The sequence below is a fragment of the Microtus ochrogaster genome, chromosome 8 (genome assembly GCF_000317375.1).
Source record: "Microtus ochrogaster isolate Prairie Vole_2 chromosome 8, MicOch1.0, whole genome shotgun sequence".
NCBI lineage: Eukaryota > Metazoa > Chordata > Mammalia > Rodentia > Cricetidae > Microtus > Microtus ochrogaster.
In genome coordinates, this window is record NC_022015.1 from 72,556,547 (window position 1) to 72,568,668 (window position 12,122).

At 40.8% G+C, this 12,122-nt stretch overlaps 1 protein-coding gene and 1 pseudogene across 3 annotated transcripts in view; one reads left to right on the forward strand and one right to left on the reverse strand.

Moving 5' to 3' along the window:
* The window catches only part of Slf2 (SMC5-SMC6 complex localization factor 2), a 51,317-nt gene that overhangs the window by 20,928 nt on the left and 18,267 nt on the right, over positions 1–12,122 (forward strand). For all 3 annotated transcript variants that reach the window (XM_005352347.3, XM_026781214.1, XM_026781215.1), the window contains 2 exons: positions 4,444–4,519; positions 5,840–5,981. In XM_005352347.3, coding sequence (XP_005352404.1) covers positions 4,444–4,519; positions 5,840–5,981 — 218 coding nt within the window. The remainder of the gene's footprint in view (positions 1–4,443; positions 4,520–5,839; positions 5,982–12,122) is intronic.
* Positions 9,959–10,354, reverse strand: LOC101989952 (annotated as a pseudogene).

Consider the following 12,122-nt stretch of genomic DNA (forward strand, 5'->3'; position numbering starts at 1 on the left):
GAACTCACAGAGATCCGCCTGCCTCTGCCTCCCGAGTGCTGGGATTAAAGGCGTGCGCCACCATCTCCTGGCATAAAGGGATATTTTACACTATGCAAAAGTTTGCCTTACTGGCAGGGGAGATGTCTCAATACATAAAATCTTCCTGGATAAGCACAAGAGGCCTAAGTTCTTAGGACAAGTGTGCAAGCCAGGAGTGACAGCACATGTCTACAGCTCCAGAGCTGGAAGTGGATACAGGGAAATCCTGGGGGCTCACTGGCCAGCTATTCTAGCTGAATCAAGCTTCAGGTTCAGCAAGAGACTCTTTCTCAAAAAGTAAAAAGAAGTGGGCTGGGCAAGATGTCTCATTCCATAAGGGTGCTTGCCTCCAAGCCTGGTAACCTAGCTGCAGTGTCTAGAACCCATATGGTAGGAGACAGCAGGCTCCAGAGGTTGTTCTCTGACCTCCGCTGGCTTGCTGTGACATACATTTGTTCCCTCCACACCCAATAAGTGAAGGTCAGAGTCTTACAGGAAGATAGCCAGTGTTGACCTTTGTCCTAATGGTGCCTGTATGGGTGATTATGCCTTCATGTACATACACACAAAAGTCTTGTCCTAGAAATCCAATCTTCTTTTAAAGACAGTCTTATTATGTAGCCCTCACTGGCCTGGAATTCACTATGTAGACCAGGCCTCCAACTCAAAGAGATCTATCTACCTTACCTGTTATTGGATGGCCTGGAAGAATGAGTCAGCAGTTTCAAGCACTGGCTGCTTTTACGGAGGAGCCAGGTACTATTGGTATCAGAAAACTCCATTACATGTTGTCTTAGTTCGGGTTTCTAAGAGACCATGACCATGGTTAACTCTTTTAAAGGAAAACACTTAATTGGGACTGGCTTACAGTTCAGAGGTTTAGCCCATAATTGTCATGCTGGGGAGTATGGCGTTATGTAGACAGACTTGATGCTGGAGAGGTAGTTGAGTGTTCTACATCTGGATTGGCAGGCATCAGGAAGAGTGACCTTGGGCCTGTCTTGGTCATCTGAAACCTCCAAGCCCAGCCCCAGTGACAAGCTTCTTCCAACAAGGCCATACCTCCTAATAGTGCCACTCCCTACGAGCCTATGAAGGCCATTTTTATTCACATGACCACACATAGGAACTAAGATGTAGGGGAAACAGCATTTCTGCTCTGGGTTTTGAGAACATGTCAAGGAATCTTATGTTTGGCAAGAATTAGACATTCTAGAATACTCATGTTCAGTTTTTCCATGGGGTTGATATTTTTTAGTGTCAGCTCTGCCAGGTACTGGGTGAATAGCACATGAAGCCCACATTCTAACACAGAAAAAGTAGGGGGAAATGTGAGTGTACAGTAATTTATTTTTAAGGGTCAAGTATGGTGAAGAAAAGTTGAAAAGACTAAGATAGCTATGGAAAATATAAGAAAGAAGAATTTTTGTTATTTTTTTAATGGAAGGTGGTTAGTAAAGTTTTTGTTTTGTTTTAGTTTTTCAAGACAGGTTTTCTCTGTGTAGCCCTGGCTTCTGGAACTTGCTCTGTAGACCATGCTAGCCTTGAATTCAGTGATCCATCTGCCTCTGCCTCCCAAGTGCAGGGGTTTAACTACCCAGCTGTCCTGTCCTTGAAGGCAGCTAATACCTAGTTACTGTTCTTCTTTGTGTCTCTGATGACAACTGAATATCTTCTTAAAGGTACCTTAGTTGGGCCTGGGAAGATGGCTTAGTGGGTAAAATGCTTCCTTCACAAGCATGAGGACATAAATTCAAATCCCAGCAGTCACATAAAAACTGTGCACATTGTAATCCCAGCAGTGCCATGGAGAGGGTAGGGGCCAGTAAAGCAGGGAAGGGGAGTTGCTGACTGCCCAATCTAGGAGAAATAGTGCACTCCAGGTTCAGTGAGAGACACTATGGTCTGTCTTTAGGCTTATTTGAGCCTGAGCAACATGAGACCCTGTTTCAAAAATCAATTATTAGTGAATGCTGTTTCATGAGTGTGGGTGCAGTGTGACCATACACCTATCCTGTCTTTTCTCTACTGTGGTAGGGTGATCCCCTAAAACCCTAAGCCAAGAAAAGTTCTTCCTCCCTTATGAAGAACAGTTAGAGAGTGACTAGGTATGGTAGTGCCACCCATACACCTAGCACTTAGGAAATAGAAACAAGAGGATCAAAAGTTAAGGTCAGTTTTAGATACATAGCTAAAATACATAGATACATCTGGGGCTACTTAAGATTCAGATTCAAGTCCTCTCCCTAATTAAAAATGTATGACTGTATTATTTATTTTTAACTTTGATAACTAATTTGTAATTTGATTTTCCCATGTCTGCTTAAATTTAGAGGTCAGGGGTCAACCTTGGGTGTTTTTTCCTAAGCACCACCCACTTTGTTCGTTGAGAAAAAGGGTCTCTTATTGGCCTGGACTTGCTGTGTAAGCTAGGCTACATGGCTAATGTCTTCATTAGGGTTTTATTGCTGTGATGAGGCATTATGACCACAGCAACTCTTATAAAGGAAAATATTTAATTGAGGCTAACTTATAGTTCAGAACTTTAATCCATTATCATCATGGTGGGAAATGTGGCCACACAGGTTGGAGGAGCTGAGAATTCTATGTCTTTATCAGCAGGCAGCAGGAAGAGAGAGTGACACTGGGCCTGGCTTGAGCTTCTGAAACCTCAAAGCCAGGGCTGGAGAGATGGCTCAGTGGGTAAGAGTATTGCCTGCTCTTCCAAAGGTCCTGAGTTCAATTCCTAGCAACCACATGGTGGCTCACAACCATCTGTAATGGTGTCTGGTGCCCTCTTCTGGCCTGCAGACATACAGACAGAATATTGTAAACATAAATATTTAAAAAAAAATAAAACCTCAAAGCCTATAACCAGTATCACACTTTCTCCGTCAAGGCCACACCTATAAGGGCCATTTTCATTTAAATCACCACATCCAGCAAGCCCTAGGAGTTCACCTCTCTGCCTCATTAGCATTGTGATTAGATGGTTTTTTTGTTGTTGTTGTTGTTGTTGTTGTTGTTGTTGTTTTTAAAAAAAATAGGTCCTGGCAATTGATCTCAGATCCTCTTCTTGCACAGGAAACATTTTACCAACTAAACTTTCTTCCAGCCCTGTGTGATTTTTACCTATGATCTTAGGAGCAGTGTCTTCATGGTTTGGGGAGTGGGGGTTAAAGGGTATGTGTGTATGTGCATGCGTGCACTCACTCATGTGTTGGCTAGGAGTTGACATGGGTGTCCTCAGTTGCTCTCCATTTTGTTTTTGAGACAGAGTTTTGTGCTGAATCTGGAGCTCACTTACTGGCTAGACTGGGTGACCAGCGAGCTCCAGAATCCTTGTGTCTCAGTTTCCCAAAGCTGGAAATTACGAATGCATCCACCCTGTTGGAGAGATGGCTCAGTGCTTAAGTGCAGCAGCTGCTCTTCCATAGGACCTAGATTAAATTCCCAGCACCTACATGGCAGCACACAACTATGTAAACTCCAGTTCCCGGGGATCTGATGCCCTCCTTTGGCCTCCATGGGAACTGTATGTATGTGGTCCCCAGACAGACAGGCAAAGCAGGTATACACATAAAAGTAACAAATAAAATATAAAACAAAAAAAGCAAATGAATAACACTATGCTTGGATTTGTTTGTATTTTGAGATGAGGTCTTACTACTTAGCCCTAGATATTATGGACTGCTGGCTTCAAACTCAAGAGAGATCTGCCTGCCTTTGCCTCCCAAATTCTGGGATTAAAGATGTTCACTACCATACCCAACCGTACTTGGTTTTTGTTTTTTAAGATTTTTTTTTATTAATGATGTATACAGTGTTCTGTTTGCATGTATCTCTGCCTGCCAGAAGAGGGTACCAGATCTCATTACAGATGGTTGTGAGCCATCATGTGGTTGCTGGGAATTGAACTCAGAACCTCTGAGCCATCTCTCCAGCCCTGTACTTGGGTTTTAGGTGTGTACTAAGGTCCTCACACTTGTTCACCAACACTTCAACAACTAAGTCATCTTCCCAGCCCTCCTTTATGTTTTGTTTGGAGTGGTGCTACATACAGAAAAGTGACTTCTAGTTTCAAATGCTATTTACCTAATTACAAGTAGAAGTTGTAAAACTAAAAAGCAGGGGGCTGGAGAGATGGCTCAGAGGTTAAGAGCATTGCCTGCTCTTCCAAAGGTCCTGAGTTCAATTTCCAGCAACCACATGGTGGCTCACAACCACCTGTAATGGGGTCTGGTGCCCTCTTCTGGTCTACAGGCATACACACAGAAAGAATATTGTATACATAATAAATGTTTTGTTTTTTTTTTTTAAAAAGAACATTCTTTGTATCACCATACTTAAAATAGCTTTATATGAGCCTAGCATATACTAAACTCATGTTTCCTTTCTAACACTTGGTTATGTTTTTGACAGATGATGTCAGTTCACACAAATTGTATTGTGTCAGTACAGATTTTAAGTACATTGATGGAAATAACCATTAGAAATGGTGAGTACATAAACTAATTTATAGTATGTGCTGTTGCTTATTACATATTGCTTAATGTTAGAATTGTGTTTTTGTTTGTTTTGATTTTTGCTGATCCTGGAGATTAAATGTGGAGCCTCATAAATGCTAAACAAGCACTCCACCTGACCTATAGTCCTAGCTCTAAAATTGTTTTTTGTAAATTTATTTTTATTTTATGTGCATTGGTGTTTTGCCATGGGTGTTGGGTCCCTTGGAACTAGAATTCTAGTTATGAACTGCCATTGTAAATGCTGGAAATTGAACCTAGGCCCTCTGGAAAAGCAGTCAGTGCTCTTAACCTCTGAACCATCTCTCCAGCCCCATAATCACACATCTTAAAAAAAAAAAAAGAAAGAAAGAAATGAAATACCAGTCAAAAACAAGTGTCTGATTTTCTATGTTCTTTGAGGAAATAGCTCCCAGATCTTACTGATGACAACCCTTAATATTTAACACGTGAGTTATTTTATAGGGTCAGTAGAAATGTTTGGAAACTTTTCTATGCGTTAGAGCACCCAATTAAAAAATATTATTATTTAGGCTTAGTTATTGTTGTACACAGTCTCATATAGCTGAGGCTATCTCAAACTAACTTTGTAACCTGGGCTGGCCTTGAACTCTTGATCCTCCTACCTCAACCTTCTGAGTGATGGGATTACAAGCATAAACCCCTAGGCTCAGATTTAACCAGTTGATTTTAGTTTGCTTATGAATTAACAACAGTATGTGTTAATAGTGACCTAAGGCAGATTGAAACCATCTGTTGTGTGAGTGTTGCTTTTTTGCCTTTGAAAGCCCTCTTAATACAAGAAGGATTGTGATTCAGCCAATCACTTATTTGAGGGATAAAGACTATAAGGCTACTGAATATGATAAAGTCTTCTAGTGTTAATGGTAGTTAGGATTTTAACCAGTGTTGTGTCCAATCATTTCAAAACGTGTTACTTGCATATGACTTACACTCTGATGGATCACTCAGGTATTTCCTTTAGTTCACATGATCTGGTGAATTATACTGTCTATGATGTACCTTAACTATATTGTTAACATGCCATTAGCAGCTGTCATTTCTGTGAAATCATTGTCATAAGAACCACTATGGTAACAAATGCCTGTAATCTTAGCATAGGCATTTGAGACTCTTGTCTCAAAAAAAAAAAAAAAAAAAAAACCGAGTGAAAGAAGAAAAAAATGGCAATCATCTGCTTCACAGGAGGACTGTCACAGGCAGACTGTCACTTTGCAATGTTCCTTTGTGCAATAGTATTTTGAGTTGAAATAATTTCTTGTTTTACCCAGATACTTTCAGTGACTCACCAGTTTGGCCCTGGATCCCATCGTTGTCTGACATAGCAGCTGTGTTTTTAAACATGGGCATTGCCTTTGGATCTTTGTTTCCTCTGGAGACTCTTCAGCCAGATTTTAATGAAGACAATCTAATGTAAGTTTTCTTCTCATAGTAAATACCAAAAGATCTTTTGGGGTTTTTTGAGACAGTATCTTACTCTAGCCCTGCCTAGCCTGGAGTTAGTCACGTAAAATGTAAAATGTGCTGGCTGGTCTTGAACTAACAGAACTCACCTGTTTCTGCCTACCCAGTGCTGGAATTAAAGGCAAGCACTACCTCACTGTGCTCTAAAAGGAATTTGTTAATGGTCATCTTCCATTGTCATTATAATTGATTTAATGTATTCATTCTTGACTTAAATTCAAAGCTGAAATCAGTCTGGAAATACTTGCTTTTTTTAAAGGTTTTGTTTGTTTGTTTTTCAAGTTTCTGTGTAGCTTTGAAGCCTGTTCTGGAACTAGCTCTGTAGACCAGACTGGCCTTGAATTCCCAGAGATCTGCTTTCCTCTGCCATCCAGCTACTTATATTCTTAATATCTGCCCTGATCTAAAACTGGTCATCTTTTTAATGGTGAAATAATAGAAACACTCCTGTATAAAGAGTTTTTAAGTCTTCTCATTATTATTTAACATTGTTTTACCGGGCCAACAAGATGGTTGATCAAGTAAAAGCACTTCCCATGCAAGCCAGATAACTTCACCTCAGTTCTGTCTTTGATACACATGATAGAAAGAAATAATTTGACTCCCAAAAGTTGTCCTCGGACCTCTAACCTGGGGCCTTGGCACCAACACCCAAATCACACGCTACCTACCCACCTCAATACCTAACCCCACCTTCAATAAATTTAACTTTTTAAAAATGTTATGCAGATTTATTGAGCAAACAGTTAGACAAGAAGGGGGAAACCATAAAATTTGGAAAGAACTTGATAAAAAATAATTTGATAAATGATTCAGACTATGCATAAAGGTCTAAGAATCAACTGAGAGACTCTGACAAAAAGATTTGGTATGGATGCTGGGGAGTAAAATTTATAGAGAGAAGCCGATAACCTTCAGGTATCTGATGAGGAACCACTTTAAAAGTATGCCAAAAGGAAGGAGTTTATGACATCTAGAAAATAAACCTACGTAGGAATGTGTGCATATGAATTACTAAAGCAAACAAAGCCTACTGTGTGTTCTAACAAGGACTTCTAGCCTAGGTATTCAGATATAGGACTAAATGTCAGCAGGATTTGAGGGAATAGGAAGGGTTGGAGGATCATACAACTGATTCAGAATTCATAAAAATCAGAAATATGAGGCAAAACTGGCCATAATTATAGAAGAGGAAAAGATGGTTTTATGTGTACAGCCTCCATAAAAGGAAATGGGAATATGATCACTATTTTGAAGTCTTAATGGCAATGATTTTTTTCTTATTTATCTGTGTTTACAACTTTATGCCAAAAGAGGACATCAGATCCCACTATAGATGGTTATGAGCCACCTTGTGGTTGTTGGTAATTGAACTCAGGTCCTCTGGAAAGGCAACCAGTGCTCTTAACTGCTGAGCCATCTCTCCAGCCCCAGCAATGATTATTTTAAGTAATGTCAAAGAAAATCTTCAAAATTGGGAAGTTGGGGGACATGGTGGAAGCACAAGTGAGAGCAAGGCGGCCTGGTCACAGACAAGGGCTTGATTCAAGTATGAAAGATAAACATCAGTAACACACTGCAGAATGGGCAAAAGAAATAGCAACCCGATTGCAGAGAAAAGAATTAAAAGTAATTCTTAAATTTCGAGCACATATTCATCTTGGTTTGTAGTATGAAAAGCTGTGGGCTGTGTTCCTCTTCCCGGCTAGCTTAACCCCCAAAATAACCATACAGAAATTGTATTAATTACTGCCTGGCCCATTATTTCTAGCCTCTTATTGGCTAACTCTCACATCTTGATTAACTCATTTCTATTAATGTGTATTGCCACTTGACTGTGGCTTACCGGCAAGAGTCTAACCAGGGTCCGTCTCCTGAAGGAGAATCTTGGCATCTGCCACACTTCCCTTCTTCCCAGCATTCTGTTCTGTCTACTCCGCCCACTTAAGGGCTGCCCTATCAAAAGGCCAAGGCAGTTTTCTTTATTCAACCAATGAAAGCAACACATAGAAAGAAGACCCTCCTACACCATTGGTTCATAAAAAAAAATATATGAATTGTTATAACATGGTGCATCCAAAACCAAATTCTCTTCTACAATTCTCTTTTCACTGTAACTGGACCCCTTGTTACCTGTGTATACTTCATATCAGAAAATATGCTGAATAGCAAAATTTTAAACATACTCTGATACTCTGAATAGAAGAAACAATGCCTTTCTAGTCTATCAAAAAATCCCTTTATATTATTAGAACGTTCTGTTTGTGTTTTGAAGCAGTAGCTCTAGCTGTCCTGAATTTGATCTCCTGCCTCTGCCTTCTAAGTTATGGGATTGCAGGTATGTGCCGCCACACCCAGCCTGCTAAATACCTCTTACCACCACCCCACCACCACCCCAAAACAGGGTTTCATTTTGTGGGGCTCTGGCTGTCCTGGAACTTGTGTAGACCAGGCTGGCCTTGAAATCACAAGAATTCCACCTGCCTCTGCCTCCCAAGTGCTGGGATCAAAAACATGCACCATCACCACACCAAGCTATGTACCCAATTAAAAATACCACATACTTCTGGATGATATAAATAGTTAAGGGGCTAGAGAGATGGCTTAGCAGTTTGTGCTGCTCTTGCAGAGGATCCAAGTTTGGTTCCTAGCACCCATGTCCATTGTTTTACAACTGCCTATAACTCCAACTCTTGGGGGATCCAATATTTCCCATCCCTATGACATATTTACACAGGGATACATATAATTAACAATAAATAGAAACATGTATGTGAACATTTAAAATATCAACTACATTACTTTTGGTAAACTCAATAGTATGAAGTAATTTTTTATATTGTATATGATCAATTTGAGTGCTTAATTGATTTTAGTAAGCATGTACAATGATGAATTCAAATAATTGCATTAATACAAAAATGTGAATAATATTTAGCAATATAATTTAGAGGGTTTTCTGGAGAGAAGGTTCTGTGATTAAGAACACTTGCTGCTCTTCCAGAGGACCTAAGTTGCATCATCAAAACCAATGTCAAGCTGCTCACAACTGTCTATAATTCCAGCATCACAAGATCCAGTACTCCCTTCTGGACTCCATGGACATTGTACTCATGTGTACACAAACATATGCAGATGCACATATATACATAACTAAAAATAAAATAACTTTAAAATTATAATCTTGATTACTTAACTAACTGAAGAATTGCCTCAGTCTGGTTTAGACAGTGATCCATAATGGTCAGGGAAGATGGTAAATAAGTAGAAATGTGGTGAAGCATGAGCAGTGTGTCCAGAGAGGAGTGGCTAGTGCAGTGGGAAGGAGCAGGCAGTGTCCAGAGAGCAATATCAAGTGTTTAACGAGTCTTTCTCTGTTCTACCAGCCAGCTCCCTAGTGCTGGGATTAAAGGCATGTGCCACCACTGCCCACCCAAAATTACATTGTTAAAAGAGCTGAATAGGTACAATACCTCAAACAAAAGAAGAAATATATAGCAAAAACAACCTCAAATTTGTATCGCTATACCAAAATCTATACCAATGTAAAATATTTGAGACTACCAGTTTTTTGTTTTTTGTTTTTTTTTTAGGAAGGCCATTGACTTTATTAACCTATATTTATAAGGGGAGTGACTTTTTGCCAAAAATAAAAAAAGGGGGGAGCCAAAGGGCATCCAACAGATGGTGAAGGGAGGGAGAAAGGGGCCAGAAATCCATTCAGGAAAGCTGGTAGCTGTTGCCATCCACCTGCAGGGGGAGGAGGGGCAAGGCATGCAAGGGCAAGAATTCCAAAATGGATGAAAGACTGGGGAAGAGAACTCCCAAAAGACCCCCGGAATACAAAGGAGGTTACTGTGACAGCAGCAATCTTTTCCTTCATGGGGACAGGGAGGAGCCCCACCCAGCTGCTGACTCTGGAGACTACATTCTGGGGCTGGGGGGACTGAGGAGTCCCCAGAGTGCACTACAAGAAGGCATCGCACCATTCTCGAAGGCACCCAAAACAGTCCCGGGACTGCTTGGCATTGGCACCACACGTGTCTTTCAGCCATTCTCTGAAGAGGTCTTCGTCTTTCTTTAGCACTAGAAACTGGCCAAGAACCACATAAGCCTTATCAAAGCCCCTTTCCTCCAGCTTCTTGCCCAGGACTTCACCAATCCCGGCCAGGCTCCCCACTGGCTTTTCCCCCCATGGGCTCTGCCTCGAAGTCTCCATGCTTTTGGGAAGTTGTCATCTTGATCAGGTTTAACCGGCACCTCCAGCTCTGGTAATGGCTGCTTGCGCTACTCGGCAGCTCCCGCCGATACCTCAAGCTACTAGAGTACCAGTTGTTTTATGTATTTAGTGAATCCCTGAAGGCCAGAAGAGGCCACCAAATCTCATTACAGGTGGTTGTGAGCCACCATGTGGTTGCTGGGAATTGAACTCAGGACCTTTGGAAGAGCAGGCAAAGGTCTTAACCACTGAGCCATCTCTCCAGCCCCCCTACCAGTTATTTTTTTAATTCAAAAGTAGACTCAACAATCTACCCTTTTTTTTATATCACTTCTATACTATATCACCCCTTTTCCCTTCTGAGATCCCTGAATCTAATCTTTGTTCAGCTTTTTTCCTGACCATGACCAATAAAAAACTAGTAACCAGTGATAAGCATCCATATCCACCAAATGACCAAAGACCACCCACCCTACCTTTTGGGAATGTGGGTGTTGGATTCAGTAGACTGTTTCCTGTTGTTTGTAGATGGCGGCATCTTTAGGGAATCTGAGAAAACTGAGAAGTAATCAAGTCCTGGGAGAGCTAGCTGTATTGTTTGTTTGTTTGTTTGTTTAGTCTCTGTGTGATGGGAAAGTGTAGGGCTTTCCTGAAGTCCTTGCTAGAGTAGTGTTTGAGGCTGGACCATCTCAACTGGCAGCTTTGAAGCAGATCTGGATACAGAAGTTTGAGGAAACTAACAGGCATTTTGAGAAGTTGGCTCCCCTGGACTCCTTGTCCTCATTGGTGTTTGGTCTTTTTTTTTTTGTCTGAAAATCCTCAAACTTTTAAAGGTTATATATATGTGCGTGTGTGTATATGTATACGTATACACACACATGCATTAACACAAGTATGGAAATGTTAATCAGCTAAAGGTGATTTTCTGTTCTGTTTGAGTAGGTAAAAGGCATCTGTCAATTTTATAAATCTTTTGGACTATATAATCAAACTATAAGTCTCCATCCATGTCGTGAAAGGATGGCATGTAATAATAAGTCACGATTCTTTAGCCAACAAGATCTATCATGTCTCATCTAGTCTCAGAGCTGTTCCCATATTAGAGGGATCAGCATATACGTCCTTTATCCTGTTGTCTTTCTTGGTTTCTTTCTTCATGTCTATTGCTAAGATTTTCAGATGGTCTCCCCCAATCAAATCTGATTTTTATTAATTTTGAAGACAACAATAACTTGTTTTTTATGGAAACAAAGGCATAACCTATCTCCAGTGCAACCCATTTTGTTGACCTCCATTCTGAAGTTAAGACATTATTAAAATATATAGATTGGTTTAATTTAGCAGTTTTCATAATCCAGTGTCTCTCAGCAGCTATTGCTTTTTGTTCATTAGCATATGAAAAAATTTAAAGTCACCGGGCGGTGGTGGTGTACACCTTTAACCCCAGCACTCGGGAGGCAGAGACAGGCGGATCTCGATGAGTTTGAGGCCAGCCTGGTCTACAGATCGAGTTCCAGGACAGGTTTCAGAAAGCTACAGAGAGCCGGGCGGTGGTGGCGCACGCCTTTAATCCAGGACAGGAATAGGACAGGAGTTCCAGGACAGGAGCCAAAAGCTACGGAGAAACCCTGTCTCAAAAAATCCAAAAAAAAAAAAGCTACAGAGAAACCCTGTCAGGAAAAACAAACAAACAAAAAAATTAAAGTCAACAAAGCTCCATACAGGATCCAGACACCCTGTGTATTTCCCATCTTTTTTTTTTCTTTTAAAATAATTTTTATTAGCCGGGCGGTGGTGGCGCACGCCTTTAATCCCAGCACTCGGGAGGCAGAGGCAGGCGGATCTCTGTGAGTTCGAGACCAGCCTGGTCT